The sequence below is a fragment of the Nansenia antarctica genome (assembly GCF_963989245.1).
Source record: "Nansenia antarctica genome assembly, chromosome: 16".
In the NCBI taxonomy this organism is placed as follows: Eukaryota; Metazoa; Chordata; class Actinopteri; order Argentiniformes; family Microstomatidae; genus Nansenia; species Nansenia antarctica.
Genome location: NC_137686.1, coordinates 1788597 through 1807514, shown reverse-complemented (window position 1 = coordinate 1807514; position 18918 = coordinate 1788597). Strand labels below are relative to the sequence as shown.

The 18918-nt window shown below is 44.6% G+C and overlaps 1 protein-coding gene across 4 annotated transcripts in view; it reads right to left on the bottom strand.

Moving 5' to 3' along the window:
• Positions 1–18918, bottom strand: part of rb1cc1 (RB1-inducible coiled-coil 1) — a 42009-nt gene that overhangs the window by 9130 nt on the left and 13961 nt on the right. For 3 of the 4 annotated variants that reach the window (XM_080546683.1, XM_080546682.1, XM_080546684.1), the window contains exons 16-22: positions 15792–15978; positions 8057–8165; positions 7548–7884; positions 7021–7075; positions 5919–5975; positions 2567–2625; positions 1667–1794 (exon numbers count right to left, since the gene is read on the bottom strand). In XM_080546683.1, coding sequence (XP_080402809.1) covers positions 1667–1794; positions 2567–2625; positions 5919–5975; positions 7021–7075; positions 7548–7884; positions 8057–8165; positions 15792–15978 — 932 coding nt within the window. The remainder of the gene's footprint in view (positions 1–1666; positions 1795–2566; positions 2626–5918; positions 5976–7020; positions 7076–7547; positions 7885–8056; positions 8166–15791; positions 15979–18918) is intronic. The other variant, XM_080546685.1, reaches the window with a different exon arrangement.

The following is an 18918-nucleotide window of genomic DNA, read 5'->3' as shown; positions in this document are numbered from 1 at the left end:
TGTAACGCGACCGCAGAGTCGATAATGGAGTCGCTGAGCCAGGTTTCTGTGAGAATAATCAGACAGCTATCCCCCACGGTGTTGTTGGAAGCAACCTGCAGTCTCAGTTCGTCCATCTTGTTAGCTAGGGATCTTACGTTAGAGAGGAATATACTCGGCAAAGCTGGTTTATCCGGGCTTCTCCTTAGCCTAGCTAGCAGGCCTCCCCTGCGGCCTCGGCGTTGCTTACGGTCTCGACGCCGTCGTTTGCGTCTCAGGGACGGGACTGTGTACCATTGTTCTCCCGGTAAGCGAGCGATATCGTGTGGGATCCTTTGTTGTTTCAGGAACTCCGCTGTTACTGTCTTCTCGTTTTGCGCACCAACTTCTAGTAAGTCTAGTCTGCTGTAGGTACTATTTACACAACAGTTCCCTATAAGTACTGACATACAAATGTACTTAAAAACGCTAAAAAGCACCAACGTCGGGAGCACTCCCAGCCTTGCGTGCGAACGCGCCGCCATCTTGAACTACCTCCATCTACCAGCAGCAGTGTCCTCCTGAGAACTACCTCCACCCACCAGCAGCAGTGTTCTATCCACCTGCTCACCTTTAACTACCTCCACCCACCAGCAGCAGTGTTCTATCCACCTGCTCACCTTTAACTACCTCCACCCACCAGCAGCAGTGTTCTATCCACCTGCTCACCTTTAACTACCTCCACCCACCAGCAGCAGTGTTCTATCCACCTGCTCACCTTTAACTACCTCCACCCACCAGCAGCAGTGTTCTATCCACCTGCTCACCTGCCTGATTGAAATGCGTGCTGATCGTCGATGCTTCTGTGAGTTGCCCTCGCATTCATTTATGTTTAAAAGCTTTAATGCGAGTACAGACTATAGATGCTGTTTTCATGTGGGTTGCGTGGGTGTGTATCAACTACAAAAAGTGGGTCGCCTGAAAACAAGCTTGCAAACCGTATCTTGTGGTCAAATGTGCGAGATTCCAATTGCATGCCGAGTTCAATAACTCTTGTTACCGTTTCATCTTTTACAGGTTAAATTGCCTCCACTAAACTTAAAAACATACAATATCTGTAACACTGTCAACCCTGAGGCGTCTGAGCTGAGGAACATCTATAGACTCATAAAAGCTGATTTCATTAAGTTGACTTGGAATTAGAAAACTTTAGTATGGCAACATTGATGTTCTCTGAGATAATGTAGAGCAAAAAGTAATTTCAGTCAACTTTAAGTGTTGACATTGGGATTGTTCTTTATACTGTATACTGGTGCATCCTTTCACCTGACAACAGCGCAGCTGTGGTGCAGCAGGTAGAGCCGGCGTCTAATGATCGCAAGGTTGGCAGGTCGGCGGTTCGAGCCCCGGCTGGCCACATGTCGAAGTGTCCTTGGGCAAGACACTGAACCCCAAATTGCTCCCAGTGAGCGGGCCGGCGCCTTGCATGGTAGCTTGCCGCTATTGGTGTGTGAATGTGTGTGTGAACGGGTGAACAAGAGGCCGTTGTAAAGCGCTTTGGAATAAGGCGCTATATAAGTCGGTCCATTTACAATACATGTCCCATGTGTTTAGATTACTTCCACACTATACACACTATGCATAATAACTTATTAGCATTCAAAGTAAGTGGTAGTGGTCAAAGTGTTGGTCGTGGTGATGTTCTGACCTGGTTTGAGGTCCAGTGCAGTGAGAGACTCTGAGTGGAGGAAGTAGAGGGTGGGACCAACGGTGAAGAGCACATAGTTGTCATGCCTTTCATCCAGGATGATGAGGACCAGATCGCCCACCTGGAAACTGGAACACACAGAGAGAGTTCCAGCATGGAGCAGAGGAGGTGCAACGTGATGGTGACTGACCTGTAGCCAACTTAGAAGTACATACTTCAAAATAACTTTTGGAATTAGCCATTAGTAAACTAATCCAGCAGTTGATGTACTATCATGAGTGTACCACAACGAGTAGTGTGGCATTATTAAGCATGTATAATGTTAATGAATGTTTATCAATATAATACCTGTGTATTATTATGTATAATTATAAGCTTTAGACAAACGATCAAAAATCATTTGTTATGTGCATGTGTTAGTGTTCACAAGTGCTTAATAATGACACTTCTATGAGATGCTAACCAAATGAATGAACTAGAAAACTTAAGTAAGAGAAAAACTGGTTGTACTTTATTTGACATTCCAGAAACGACCAGGTAGGCTATTTGCTTCAAAATCAAAGGGCCAAATGGTAATTACACAATAACAGCCTATGAAATATGAATGTGTTTCTTTAGGATTTCATCAACCAACCACCACTTGTCACCATTCAGTAGCAGGTAGTTCTGAAGTGTAAAACTAGTTTAAATATGTAACAGAAAGTAGCCTGGTTACCACAGTTTCCTATAGAAATCCATTAGGAACAGTCCTGTGTAATAAAGTGCTAGCCACAGCTAATTCAGTGATGTTCATACCTTTAGTGAAGTAAAATCTTTCTTATTTATGTACAGGTACATAACTTTCATCACTGCATGAACACACACATTATCAATTCATGTAGCAATCTTTCTATTACTTACTCTCTGATAGCGATTTTCTCAGAATGCCTTGATGACACAGAAGACATACTTTGAGACATCTACAAAGGAAGAAAAGACAAAAGCATTACTGGTTGTTACTTTTAGGGGGATGATGGATGGCTATGGAGGCTTTCCTGTTTGAACTGATCTTAATGTGACAAATGACAATAACATGATATGTGGTGAGAAGTATTTGTCTGAACATTTATGTCTAAGCATGTATTGTTAACAATTGTCTTGGCATGTGTGCAATAGTGCTAAAATATATCAATCAACCTAACTGCCTGTCTGTTTTAATGACTTATCAGAACCCTTCTGATAGTTGAAGCTCTTCTATTGGGCTGAGAGTTGGTGAACTTGCTGGTTCAGCGCGTGTTGAAGCTTGAATGCTACTGCCATCTAGTGGTGGAGTAGTAAACTAATCCAGGATTAAGAGTGAACCTGTGGCAAATAATATATACAGCTCTGGAAAGAATTAAGAGACCTCTCCAAATCTTTCTTAAACCAGCATCTCTACATGCATGGCAGCCATTCCATTCCAGTGTCTGTTGAATTCCAACACAGGCACACCTCATTCTACTTATAGGGCTTTCACACCGCCAAGGAACCGTTCCGTCTTCCGAAGTCTGGAACCGGCCGGCGCATTCCGACCCAAAATCACTTGGTTCAGAGCCTGAAAAGTTGGTTCGCAGCAGGAACCAGAAAATAGTGGTTCTCAAGCAGGAACCAAAATGTAGAACAGTCACGTCATCAGTGGGTGTGTCATATTCTAGGCTGCAAAGACCAGCAAGGAGACAAAATGTAATATAATCTAAATCTAATCATTAGTGATATCAAAAGTTTCATCATTCTCTCTATCTTCCTCACATGCTCAGCAAACACACAAACACGCACAATGTCAAAGAAGGTGGGTTCATAAGAACAAGATCAAGTAGCAGACATCGAGGACAACAAAGCCACAGACCAACAGAGGGTGTAAACCACTCTCCAGTCCAGAGGACTGGAGCATAGAGGACTGGACCATAGAGGACTGGACCATAGAGGACTGGACCATAGAGGACTGGACCATAGAGGACCATAGAGGACTGGACCATAGAGGACTGGACCATAGAGGACTGGAGCATAGAGGACTGGACCATAGAGGACTGGACCATAGAGGACTGGAGCATAGAGGACTGGACCATAGAGGACTGGAGCATAGAGGACCATAGAGGACTGGACCATAGAGGACTGGAGCATAGAGGACCATAGAGGACTGGACCATAGAGGACTGGACCATAGAGGACTGGACCATAGAGGACTGGAGCATAGAGGACTGGACCATAGAGGACCATAGAGGACTGGAGCATAGAGGACTGGACCATAGAGGACTGGACCATAGAGGACTGGACCATAGAGGACTGGACCATAGAGGACTGGAGCATGGAGGACTGGAGCATAGAGGACCATAGAGGACTGGAGCATAGAGGACTGGAGCATAGAGGACTGGACCATAGAGGACTGGACCATAGAGGACTGGACCATAGAGGACTGGACCATAGAGGACCATAGAGGACTGGAGCATAGAGGACCATAGAGGACTGGAGCATAGAGGACTGGACCATAGAGGACTGGAGCATAGAGGACCATAGAGGACTGGACCATAGAGGACTGGACCATAGAGGACCATAGAGGACTGGAGCATAGAGGACTGGACCATAGAGGACTGGACCATAGAGGACTGGAGCATAGAGGACTGGAGCATAGAGGACTGGACCATAGAGGACTGGACCATAGAGGACTGGACCATAGAGGACTGGACCATAGAGGACCATAGAGGACTGGAGCATAGAGGACCATAGAGGACTGGAGCATAGAGGACTGGACCATAGAGGACTGGACCATAGAGGACTGGACCATAGAGGACCATAGAGGACTGGAGCATAGAGGACCATAGAGGACTGGAGCATAGAGGACCATAGAGGACTGGAGCATAGAGGACTGGAGCATGGAGGACCATAGAGGACTGGAGCATGGAGGACCATAGAGGACTGGAGCATGGAGGACCATAGAGGACTGGAGCATAGAGGACTGGACCATAGAGGACTGGAGCATAGAGGACTGGACCATAGAGGACTGGAGCATAGAGGACTGGACCATAGAGGACTGGAGCATAGAGGACCATAGAGGACTGGACCATAGAGGACTGGAGCATAGAGGACTGGACCATAGAGGACCATAGAGGACTGGACCATAGAGGACTGGAGCATAGAGGACCATAGAGGACCATAGAGGACTGGACCATAGAGGACCATAGAGGACTGGACCATAGAGGACTGGACCATAGAGGACTGGAGCATAGAGGACCATAGAGGACTGGACCATAGAGGACTGGACCATATAGGACTGGAGCATAGAGGACTGGAGCATAGAGGACTGGACCATAGAGGACTGGACCATAGAGGACCATAGAGGACTGGACCATAGAGGACTGGACCATAGAGGACCATAGAGGACTGGACCATAGAGGACTGGACCATAGAGGACTGGACCATAGAGGACTGGACCATAGAGGACTGGACTGTAGAGGACTGGACCATAGAGGACTGGAGCATGGTCATCTCCTTTGATCAAATGTTGAGTCAAATGTTCAGCTTTGCCCAACACCTAGTCGTCTAATGGTTAGACGGAGACCTGGAGAGGCCTACAAGCCACAGTGTCTCGCACCCACAGTGAAAATTGGTGCAGGATCGGTGATGATCTGGGATTGCTTCAGCAAGGCTGGAATCGGACAGATTTGTCTTTGTGAAGGACGCATGAATCAAGTCACGTACTAGGTTGTCCTGGAAGAAAACTTGCTTGCTTCTGCTCTGACAATGTTCCCCAACTGTGAGGATTGTTTTTTCCAGAAGGACAATGCTCCATGCCACACAGCCAGGTCAATCAAGGTGTGGATTGAGGACCACCAGATCTAGACCCTGTCGTGGCCAGCCCAATCTCCAGACAAGAGCCCCATTGCAAACCTCTGGAATATGATCAAGAGGAAGATAGATGGTCGCAACCGTCAAACAAAGCCGAGCTGCTTGAATTGTTGCGCCAGAAGTGGCATTAAGTCACCTAAAAACCATGTGAAAGACTGGTTGAAAATCAGGGTTATTCCACCAAATATTAATTTCTGAACTGATTTCTGAAAGTTAAAACATTAGTATTGTGATGTTTAAAAATGAATATTAACTTGTTTTGTTTGCATTATTCAAGGTCTGAAAACAGATTTTTCCCAGAGCTGTATACTCATACACAGTAATAACTTAGCAAGAATGGTTTAAACCATGACTGTCAAGAAAAAATGTGTTATGAAAATGAGCAGTCATACAGGGCATACCAGTCTCTGGCTGAGGCGCTTGTTCTCTTCTTCCTTCATATGTAAAGTCTGAAACATGAAACACACAAGACAGACAAGTCAACACAGATCTAAGGGCAAAGAATACAACGCCAACGTTCACTGATACAGCCTAATATTAGGGACACCTGGGCCCAGTTGTTCAGAACTTTTAATCTGGATCAGAATGATTGCGATTCTTTTTTTGGCTATCCAGGATCAGATGGAGCTGGGTCTATCCAGGATCAGATGGAGCTGGGTCTATCCAGGATCAGATGGAGCTGGGTCTATCAGGATCAGATGGAGCTGGGTCTATCAGGATCAGATGGAGCTGGGTCTATCCAGGATCAGATGGAGCTGGGTCTATCAGGATCAGATGGAGCTGGGTCTATCAGGATCAGATGGAGCTGGGTCTATCAGGATCAGATGGAGCTGGGTCTATCAGGATCAGATGGAGCTGGGTCTATCAGGATCAGATGGAGCTGGGTCTATCAGGATCAGATGGAGCTGGGTCTATCCAGGATCAGATGGAGCTGGGTCTATCAGGATCAGATGGAGCTGGGTCTATCCAGGATCAGATGGAGCTGGGTCTATCCAGGATCAGATAGAGCTGGGTCTATCAGGATCAGATAGAGCTGGGTCTATCAGGATCAGATGGAGCTGGGTCTATCAGGCTCAGATGGAGCTGGGTCTATCAGGATCAGATGGAGCTGGGTCTATCAGGATCAGATGGAGCTGGGTCTATCAGGATCAGATGGAGCTGGGTCTATCAGGATCAGATGGAGCTGGGTCTATCCAGGATCAGATGGAGCTGGGTCTATCAGGATCAGATGGAGCTGGGTCTATCAGGATCAGATGGAGCTGGGTCTATCAGGATCAGATGGAGCTGGGTCTATCAGGATCAGATGGAGCTGGGTCTATCCAGGATCAGATGGAGCTGGGTCTATCAGGATCAGATGGAGCTGGGTCTATCCAGGCTCAGATAGAGCTGGGTCTATCCAGGCTCAGATGGAGCTGGGTCTTGGGTGATTACTGCTAAACAACTGGTGAACAACTGTGCCTTGGTGATTATTATCAAAGAGATGTTTCTACTCACCCTCTCAAGTAACAAGATTCGTTGTTTCTCCTCCGACATCATCAGAATGTTGTCACTGATAAAGAAAATGTGACGGGCAAATTGCGTATTTGAGATACATCTAGTCAAATAATACTGGACATACTAGTCTTAGATTCCAGGTGCATAAAAACGAGAATGACCGCTAACCTGCAAAACTGACTGGTTTACAGTACAAAGCAGAATAACTTACATTTGGCTTGCCCAGCTTGCCTGCCCCTTTCTTTGCCTCTTTAGACCTCACCGTGTCCATCCTTGTCTGTCTATCTTAAATCAGCATCTGCAACATCCTTCTTACGCACATTCTAACTTCAATACAACCTTCTGTTATTCCTCGAAAGAATGAAACCATTTCTGCTAACATGATCTGTTTTATGAAAATGTATTACACCATGCTTATTCCTTGCTTATTCCTCTAAAATAACCGACAGACTGACTGGGATGAGATGGCTTCTTCTGAATCACTGTTTATTGGGACTGTTTTTTTGGGGGGGGGGGGGGATGCTTACTGCACGGTCACCATGCTGGCCTCCACAGCCGAGTCCACCCGGTCGTCCTCTCTGATGGCAGCCACGGAGGCTAGTCTCTCTGGGTCAGGGAGGAGGGGCTCGGAGGAAGAGCAGGCCCCGCCCCCGGGCGTCCCAGGTCCAGCTCCGGCCCCGGCAGGCTCCAGGGCCAGGGGGTTAGGGCCAGGGGCCAGGGGGTTAGGGCCAGGGGCCAGGGGGTTAGGGCTGAAGTAGGTGGAGGATATCAGCACCGTGCTGCGCAGCCGGTTGAGCTCCTCCTCCAGATGCTTCTTCTCCTGCATGACGCTGGCACGGTCCTCAGACAGAGTCTCGATCAGACCTGAACACACATTATGTCAACCACCATCAGGATCTCACAACAACAACAACAACAACAACAACAACAACAACAACAACAAATCTAGCTATGTGATAGCTAATGCCCTAGTGAGAAGCAGAGCTTCAGTAGAGAAGCAGACATCAGACAGACTTCAGACAGACTTCAGACGTACCTTTGTCCTTCTCCTGTTGCTGTGTGACATTCCGCAGCTTCTCTGTGATCTCGTTGATGATCTGCTCCTTCTTCATCTTCTCACGTGTCAGAACAGTGTTGAAGTTAGTCTGGGGTGGGAGGGAGGGGAAAAGGTTTTTAGACCCCCTCCCAAAGCAGTGGAGGTAGAGAATGGAGCAGGAACACTGAGTCACAGAGGACAAAGAGCAAGTAGACTGGTGACAGGCTTCATGAGTCAATGGAGGAGTGAGTGAGTCACACCGTTCAAACACAGCATGACGTTTCATTCAACGACCACCGCTTGGCCATAAGCAGGGTTCGAGTTATAAGCTGAGCTTTGCGGTGGTCTCCAAAATAACAGTGTGAAATGCTCTCATGCACGCGCGCGAATCATGCCCACACAGCGATGGGACTTACAAGTTTTAATTAGCCATAGGCTACTAATTTCACCACATCAACACCACCACATGAAACAACAGCTATAAGCGATAGTTACGGGTATCTCGGCCAATCATTTTGTTGTTTTTGCTATACAGTCCATTCACATTCCCTGTTAGCATGACACATTGTCCACATCTCCATTTCCAGTGACATCGCACCTGACATAAATAATCATGTATGCTCGTCCATGAATTGTGCTTTCATCTAATGTTATGCTACTACGGTAATCAAGTGATTTGACATTAGAAATGAATTTGTTTCATCTCTTGTGCAATGTGCTCTACAATCTGGGCACATTAATGATCGGATCGGTGAGCAGGGGCCAACTGTCGCGCCATTCATCTCATTAACTTTCATAATTGGATTCAGTTTTGTATAAGGCATCCTTTCTTTAGCGACAGTATAGGCTGCCCTGAACGAACTAGCTGTCTCCTTATACATACTGGAGGTGAGTTCTGCTACTTTTTTCGGAAGCACTTGCTTTTGTTTGAGATCTGCTATTTCAACAGTTTCAACGTTGGGTGTCATAAGATTCAAGTTTGGTTTCTTGGTTGAAAACCCGAAACTTTCCAGGCTTGTCGACTCGGTCGGCAGCAGTGGCCTTTTTTGGGGCGGCATGATAGCTAGCTACTGAATGTTTTCTTCTCAATAATCGTGTTTTCACGTTCGCAAGCTCTCAACGATCATATTCTGCTGTTGCACAATATTCTACTGCGCCCCATAGTGTCTTGGTGGTAAAGTGCAGGCAGTCAAAGGCATACTGTCATTCACAGGAGATTAATGCTGGTGCGCGTAGTTCTTTTGGAAAACGTGTTTATTTTAGAATATTTATCATATAGGGTTAGGGTTAAATAAATAAATATAAATATTTAAATAATAATAAATAATCATTACATTGAAATTTTTTATCAAATAATGGTTGTGGTAATGTATTATTAGCGACCCCCACAGATGTATGATTTTACTGCTTTCATGGGAGCTCAGACCTTCCTTATGGGAGCTCAGCTCCCATTGGCTCCCACATAACTCGAACCCTGGCCATAAGCCATTCAGCTTAGTATCACAACTGGGTTACAAGGACTTTTTCCTGATCACTTTATCTGAGACCAGGATAATATTATGTTATGCCTGGGGACCTACGGTTTTGCTGGTGGTCAGGGGGGTATTCCACGTACGTTGATTAGTATATCGGCGATTAAAATAAAAGCTGCGTTCAGGCAACTCGTGATTGGAATTCAAGCCTCAGGTGATTCCTCGAACGAGGATCAGGCTTGTGTCATCAGTGTTCACAGAACACCGGTTTAGAAATCCTCGATATGGGCGCGTGCACGCAGACATAAAGAGCCCAGAAGAGTCGAACTGTCGAAATGAAGATACTACACTCTGCAGCGGTCCTACTTTTTGCGCAGCACTCTTACTTATTGATCTTTATGAAGACGAAAAATAGTGCAATACTGCCGCAATTAACAAGGCGAGGGAAATGGTTTGGCAAGAAATTGCTGACCGATTAAATGCGTAGGTCATACTAGCTTAGCCCCAGTTATTGTTATATGTTCGTATTTTAATAAATGAATATTCACTACTGTGGTGATATCAGCAGCAGGCTACATACAGTCATATTGTCACGATGACATAGTGGTATTAACCGCTGCCATAGTATTTATTTGTCATTTTAAGACTGTGGTTCAAATCCCTCTTCTGACACACTTTTTACTGCATTTCATTGTCTGAATCTAATCTAAAATCTCATCTAAAAAAGTATGTAGGCTATAAAATGATGGTGCAGGCTAATTTACAAGAACTGACACGATTACAATGGTGTTTGAAGCCTTTCTGAGTACAGGTAGTAAATTATGTTCTTCTAACTGGACCCTGGATTTGGCATAGATTATTTTTTCTTATGATTACTGTTGGATAGATGATTCACTTAGATATATCTATTGTAAATCGATTTGCATGAAGGCTTCGGTTAAATGTAAAAAAAAAAGAAAGAAAAACATTTACATTTTAATTAAATCAAATCAAGTTTCGAACCGCCAACCTTCGGACCTCTAGCTGGCTGCCTTAACCCCTGCGCCAACCACACCACTATGATGATGGCAATGCAAGTTGATAGACATACCTATTTTTTTGTTACACTTTTTAATCTAACTATCTATCTATCACACTTTAAAAATATCAAATTATCTATCCCTCTCGTAAAAAGTGGGAACTAATATTTCCTAAAAGACACTTGACGGAACTGTCGTTCGGGATGTAGTTTCCGCCTGTGAGACATTTTTGACGCACGCATTAACTAAACCAGCCTATGAAACTGCTCGCGACCAGGTTTGCTCAGAAGGATTGGTTGCATAGCAACCAAACAGCGAATTATTTGAGCCACATTGATGGAACCGAACGCAAGATGAAATTAGCGCCCGGATCTGATTTAAACCTGGATCAGAGTTAATCGCGCTTCGTGGAATCGGCCCCAAGTGTGAAACATGTTTCCATATACAGTGGCAAGATAAAGTGAACCCTTTGGAATGACCTGCATTTATGTATAAATCTGTCTTAAAATATGGTCTGAAGTTACAATAATGAACAATTACAATGTGTTATAACTAATAACACACTAATTATTGTGTTGTTCTTGTCCACTTTGAACACATCATTCAAACATTCACAGTGTAGGTTGGAAAAAGTACAGTGGGGGAAATAAGTATTGAACACATCAATATTGCACCAGACGTTGGTATTAACTCAAACAATCCAGACAAAATCTAAACATTAAAGTCCATATGAAAATAAAGTTGTGTGTAATAAAGTGGAATGAAACAGGAAAAAAGTATTGTACTAAGGCTGTGTTCGGAATAGCATATTAGCATTCTACTCATACTAGATATGACGTCGATTTGAGTATTCAAGAGCGTTCACACTGTACAGTATGCGAGAAATTTTGTATATATACTATATTTTCTGAATTATTTAAGTGTGATACGACTGGACACTTCTGGGGTACTGTTTCCCAAAATACATTCCGCGTCCAGGGTTGCCAGATGGGGCGGGTTACCGACGAATGGGCTACTGGATTTTGAGGTTATAGAAAGTTTAGGCTGTAAATTGTCAATCCCATCTGGCAACCCTGTGCGCTTTCAGCCTCGTCAAACTGCGTCATACAAACTTGTCATATAGTTGTTGTTTACATTGTCCGATAGCCTGGGGGCCGAAAGCTTGCAATAAACATCGTTTTTTGCACAGATTTGAGTGTGCAGATGCTGCTTTTTTGCACTCTATTTGATACTATTCAGTTGCAGCACCCCAGCTAAGTCTGATTACGGATGAGCGGTATTTTCACTATACTGGGAATTAATGAACATGGTGAAATGCATTCTTAGACAAGGCTACGTCGTCATGATTACAAATATGCCACTTGAAATGCATGAAATCCAAGTTTATTTGTGTCTTACACACACGTTCGCCTAGTATTTGACTGATTGCCCAATCACGAATGATCCCAGTATTGTCGCTTCAGACGGACAAGTTGGTTGTATTGTGCTTGCTGCAGCAAGCCCACAATATGTTATTGCTCATATATATTTCTTTTAAACATGTTCTTTTACCAACTGCTAAGAACAATATAGTAAACTAGTGGTAAACGACTGGTGTCGGTCGCTTTAAAACATCAATGAAGGCGTGGGGCCTGGCGGACAGTGCGGCATGCGAGTGCGGTGACCCTGAGCAGACCGCCGACCATATAATCACCATCTGCCCCTTATATAGACCACCCTCGGAAGCCAGCCTCTTCAACTTAGAACCAGAGATGCGGGCATGGCTACGCGACACCGAGTTGGACCTCTGACGTTACACGAAAGAAGAAGAAGAAGAAGTAAACTAGTTACTTGAGCTAGCTAAAGATATTGGCCCCCCAAATCATTTTACAACTTGTAATTATGTTATGTCGTTTCTGTCGAACTCCGTAAGTAAGCAAAGTAAGCAACGCAGGGTGCGTTCGTAAATTTGCTCTGAGAGCGCCAGAGCGCACACTGGGTTCAACGTCATAAAGGGACCAGGTAATTTGATTGGACAAGAGGCATTCCATGAGTGCTGATCAGATTTCCAGGGCAAATTTACAAACGCAGCCGTAATATAGCTAGGAACAGAAGACGGAAAGAATCGTCAGATCGGATATATAAACGGGTTATTTTGGTAAACTGGACACATTTGGGGAATATATGTGGTTACTTTCTCACCTGAAAACATATTAAAACTTCATAAAATGACATGTTTTTTTTGTTGTTTTTTAAAATTTGTTTTTCAGATTTTATCCCTTTTTCACCCAATTTGGTAGCCAATTGAACCCAACCTAGCATCCAATTATCCCCTGCCTATTGCGAAGGATCCGCCGCACGATCCCGTGGCCGGCAGTCCCAGAAGAGGCCGCCAGGCAGACTAGCTGACTGGCTCCTCGAGCCCAGCACCTGTTATTCCGGCACCCCGGGGGCGCTGTTGCGCGACGGATCCTTGTCCGGAAATACTCCTATACCGCCCTCGGGAGTGGCCGCCCAATATGCCGCTCCCCGTGTGTGCCCCAGCCATATCCGGATCTGGCGAGCTGGGATCCGATCCCAGTCCCCGGTGGGCAGCTTGCACTAGTGGCCAGTGCTTAGACCGCTACACCACCGCGGGGCTACATAAAATGACATGTTAACACTTACGCCAAAATTACAGCTTTTAGCCAATGGAGGTTTAAAATTGAGGTTTAAATTCCCCGCTCCTGGCGAAATGCATTCTGGGAGAGAGTATGCATACTGTGTAAACGGTCGGCTGAGTTTCGCATACTTATTATGAATTTAGTAGGCAGTATGCAGTATATACTCATTGAGTATGCTAGTATGCAGTATGCTAGTATACCATTCCGAACACAGCCTAAGAAAAAGCAGTATACCACAGCAAGGAAAGGCAAGGAACCAGCTGAAAACCATAACTAATTAGGAGGCAACTCTACCTCCAATCTGTAATACATTTATGTAACAATCTGTGCTAATTAATGTCAGCTGGGTTAGAATATATTGATGGGCTATAAAAGGGTTTTGTGAAATGTGAATGTGAAAGATTATAATTGTTTGTGTGTTGTTAGCTTAAGCACATTGTGTTTGTCTATACTTGTGCCTTAGGCTATGTTCACACGGCAGTGAAATGTGACCCAAATCCGATTTCTTTGGCCAACACACGACTCAGGTATGATTTATGCATGACCGTGGGAACAGCGGAAGTCACATGAAATCTGACTTTTTAAAATCCGACCTGGGTCGCGTTCAGAGGTGGTATTATATCGGATACATATCTGATATTTAGCAACGCGTCCTCCGTCTGAACTGTCAAGTCGCGTTTAATGCGACTTTTACGTCACTCTAGCAGGGTTGCCAGATGGGATTGACAATTTACAGCATGTCCTTCTGCACATGCGGGTCTGTTCAGGGCCGTGGAATGATCACACTAGTCAATGTAAGTCAAATATAGGTCACATTTTAAAAGTCATGTGAACTGCCAAACCAGAAAATTGGATCTGTGTAAAAAAATCGGAATTGAGCATCAAGACCTGCCCTGTGAACGAAGCCTTAGATGAAGATCAGATCACATTTTATCACAAATGAATGCAGAAAACTAGGTAATACCAAAGGGTTCACATACTTTTTCTTACCACTGTATACACACACACTCACCGAACACCGAAGGTATTGTAATGGTGTGGGGAATGTTTTCTTGGCACACTTTGAGCCTGTTAATACCAATCACTCATCACTTGAATGCCACAGCCTATTTGAGTATTGTTGCTGACCATGCGCATCCCTTCATGCCCACAATGTACCCATCTTCTAATGGCTGCTTCCAGCATGATAATGCACCATGACACAAAGCAAAAGTTGTCTCAAACTAGATTAATGAACATGACAATTAGACTTATATAGCACTTTTCTAGACACTCAAAGACGCTTTTCAAACTGTATAGATCGAGTAGTAATAATAAAAAGAAACAAAAAATAAATAAAAGAAAGTATAGGGGCCTAATTAAGGTAGTGCTGGGGACACATGGGAAGGGGAGGGGGAGAGGGTTAACTGGTGAAGGCGAGCTTGAAGAGGTGGGTTTTGAGGGCCTGTTTAAATGTTGGCAGGGTGTTGGCCTGTCTGATGTGGTTGGGGAGGGCGTTCCAGAGGGACGGGGCTGCGGCTGAAAAGGCCCTATCACCCCAGGTCCGGAGCTTGGTCCTGGAGGTCTTGAGGGTGGTTTGGTCGTCAGACCTGCTTGCATTAGATGGCTACGGTGCTCCATGCATGGACATAGTAGTGAGGTATTATATATTTTTTTTTTTTTTTTTTTTCAGATTTTATCCCTTTTTCACCCAATTTGGTAGCCAATTTAACCCAACTTAGCATCCAATTATCCCCTGCCTATTGCATAGGATCCGCCGCACGACCCCGTGGCCGGCAGTCCCAGAGGAGGGCGCCAGGCAGACTAGGCTGACTGGCTCCTCGAGCCCAGTACCGTTATTCCGGCACCCAGGGGGCGGTGTTGCGCGACGGATCCTAGTCCAGAAATACTCCTATACCCCCCTCGGAAGCGGCCGGCCAATATGCCGCTTCCCGTGTGCCTCGGCCATATCTGGATCTGGCGAGCCGGAGTAGTGAGGTATTATTATGAGTATTTTACACCCCGCCTCTGGAACTCTCTCCCTCAACCACTCAGAGACTCACCCTCACTCTCCACTTTTAAATCCCACCTCAAAACCTACCTGTTCTCCCATGCATACAACCTTCCCTACCCCTAACCATCTCCCCTAACCCTACCACCCCCCCTCCCCCCCATGGACACTGCTGTGGTAATTGTTCCCTGTGCCTGTTCGTTAACTCTGTGTTCTATGTGCTCTTGTTATCTGCTGCTTGTTGTTTCTGTGTTTTCTGTTTTTCCCATATTGTCAGCGTCTTTGAGCCCATTTAATTAATTGTACCCTGTCTTATTTGTCTTATTTGTCTTCCAACAACTTGTCACTTGTCCAATTGTCTCACTTATGTCTTGTACTATTGTCACTTTATTTTATCTTGACTATTGCTAACATACTGTCTTGTGCTGCAATGTCAGGAACCGAAGTATAAGAATCTGACTCTCTTACACTTGTGTAATGTGACGTAACAATAATACTTGAAATGTGATAGTTTGAGACTCCATCTACAGTAGTAATACTAATAATAACTTTTATTTGTATAGCGCTTTTCCTGCAAATGTTGCAGCTCAAAGTGCTCCAGTCCTGACTGACCTGCTGCTCTGCGATGAGCGAGGTCTTGAGGTTCTGCATCTCCTCGTTCTTCCTCCTCTCCAGCAGCTCCATCTGGGTGAGCAGGGAGGCCCTCTCCTGCTGCAGGCGCTCCTGCAGGGCAGAGTCCAGGGAGAGGGGAGCCCCGGCCTCCGAGAAGCCCTCCACCTGGAGAGGCAGCCCTGCCTCCCTGCACCAACACAGAGACACACGTTAGTCACCCTGCCTCCTACACCAACACAGGCAAAGTCCAACAGTCACTAATAGGGAATGAGCATCAAATCCGGCAATGTTCAATTTACCAGTAGCCTAGGGATGAATAATGATCTTACTCCTCCCTGGACAACACATGCATCACCAGGCTCAACAATGTACCAGACAGCTCAGCCAAAATCGATAGATCTCATTTTCAATGCATTATGTAGATCATTTGTAATTCGATATTGGATCACATGGTTGGTTTTGTAATACAATTCATGAGCAAAAAGCATGTCCACTACCATTTGTTGCATCATCTATTTTACCCCTCCCCCCCTAAAAAATCCAACATAGGCTTGGAAAAGGGTTTGATGGAAACCTGACTAATTTAGCGTTTTAACAGCTTTCTTGAATTCATATTTAAGCTTATTCGTCAGATTTTTAACACAATAGAGAATAATCAACTAATACATTTGACTCTTTATATTTGAAAGCCAGTCCAATATTCCAAGGAAGTCCCATGGAGGAATATGCATCCTGCCTACCACAAGCAAGCTTGACAGCCACCTACAAGCTGTGGTTTCACCCAGCACTGGAGTTGAGGGGGGATGGCATCCCCCCTGAAATAAAAACAGTCAAAATCATCCCCCTTCTAAAACTGCCATCCCCCTTTCCATCCCTTATGTCATTTTATCAATGAATGTGGTATCACTGCTATTTCTGGGGGACGTCATTTGTTGTAACAGAGACCGTACATTCTGTGGAATGTCTCAAGTTACAACTAATAATGATTATATTTTGATCATTTAATTCATCGTTTCTCAACGGGGGCGTTCAGACAACATCGGGGGGCACTGGAACAAATATTTTTTAAAGGGGGGCGTTGAGGTGTTCTTGGGGGGCGTTCACGCATAAAGTATTTTTCTCATGAAAAACAGCTGTGTTATTACGGGCACATTCGTAAATGCACGAACGGTCAGTTCGCTCGGACAAACCGTCTTTTCAGTCAGAGCACCCATCTCTGAGCGCTCTGAACTTGGCCGGGCTCTGTGACGCAGACACACGTAGCGCAGCGCCCCAAAAAATAAAAGTGAGTGTCATCAAGAAGATGGAGAAGCTAAAAACTCAGCTAGCAAAGGCAGAGCTTTTGATAGTTTCCAATGTGTCTGGGTAAGCTGCATTGTAGAAGAATCTTGACAGAATCTTGACAGTGCAGAAATTGCAATACTATGCTACGCTAGAAAGAACTAGGGATGTCCCGATCCGATATTGATATCGGATATCGCTGCGATATTGGTCCTGAATGCTGGATCGCAGATCGCACCAGAAAAAAAATAGGCTGCGATCCGCGAGCGCGATCTGGCGTGTCACTGTGATGACAACAGTAGTAGTCAGTGGTCACGGGCATGAGAGTTGACTACCTGTGTGTAATGAGTCTGACAATGTCATGATGCTAGCTGGTGAAATCATAAACCATTTGCTTAAGTAATTTTTCGGTTATTTACATAGTCTGAAACTACAGATGGTAAGCTTTCCAATGATGTGTCAGACATTGAAATCGGAAAGAAATTCAAGACGACACGAGTATTTGAATGTTGGTGCACCGAATGGGAATGCGACAGTAGAAAAGTGACTGACCAAACCACAACAACAAACGCTGCTAACAGCTAGCGGCTAACAGCGGAACATCGCTAGGAACGTCTAACTGCGTTTTTATATCATCACAACATACTGAGAGAACATGGACATGCTAAAAACACATAACTACATTCTGAATGCATCCGTTTGCGCGTCTGTTTTCAGTTTAGCGCTGCCTCTCTGGGAGCCCAGCCCCAGTTCATCAGCTCCCTCACCTCCACTCCCATCTTAACTAGATGAACACACAGTCCTTGCTTTTGAACACGTCCTAAAACGAGAGTATGTTTACAAGTCATTATCACTTACTGGTAGCCTCCGACAAACGAGAACAGTTAATCCAATCCACAGATTATAAGTATTTAGTGATGGTTAAACTGTTTTTTATTATATGGACTGCATGGGTATAAAAAACGAAAACCAGATATTGTTGACACTCCTTCGATTCTGCGACTGGTTTCTGGTCTCACCAGCGGGCTACACTTTTAAAAAGGGTCCTATAATTGATTTGCCATTTGTAAGAGAAGATAAATAGAATACAAACCTGAAGGCACTAAAACTAGAAATCAGACAGTAACTCTTTTTTTTTCTACAATGCTGAATGCTGCTGTTTAAATTGTTTTAACCAGTTGGTCACTGAGTACTGCAGAGTACTGTTTTTGTTGCTTGAATAAAGGCTGGCAGTCTTTAATAGCCAACTGTTGTTGTGGACTATACTGGGGAAGTATTTGTTATTATTCAGGAGTAAAACAATAAATACTAATATAGGATCGGTATCGGTATCGCAGATACCTGAAGCCCAGGTATCGGTATCGGTAGTGAAAAAATGGGATCGGGACATCCCTAGAAAGAACCCCGGTTCATCCCATCTGCAACATCATGTTGACCAATGCCCAACTTCTATGAGTGTTTTCCTTGTAGGCTATGCTTGAGTGACATATGTTTCAGTTTGTGGGCTCATTGTAATTGTTGCGTTCGCTTCGTTCGCTTCCTTTCAATACAGCTTATTTAATTTAGTTAAAATTAGTGCTAATACCATACCACCATACCAGAACATCACAGCAGGAACAACCTATCTCAAAAAAGCGATCGTAATAAACCAGTCCTGAAAGTTCTCTGTCGCTTACCAATAATCGAACCTAGAGAAATCAGCTACGAATGTCCCCTCCCCTCGCAGGTTCATCACAGTATATTACATAAATGTATTACTGTTAAGTGTTGTTGTGGATGTTATCCCTAGTGCCATTCTGAGGTTAGCATTGCGATGTGTTTGCAAACTAAAATATACGATGTTGCT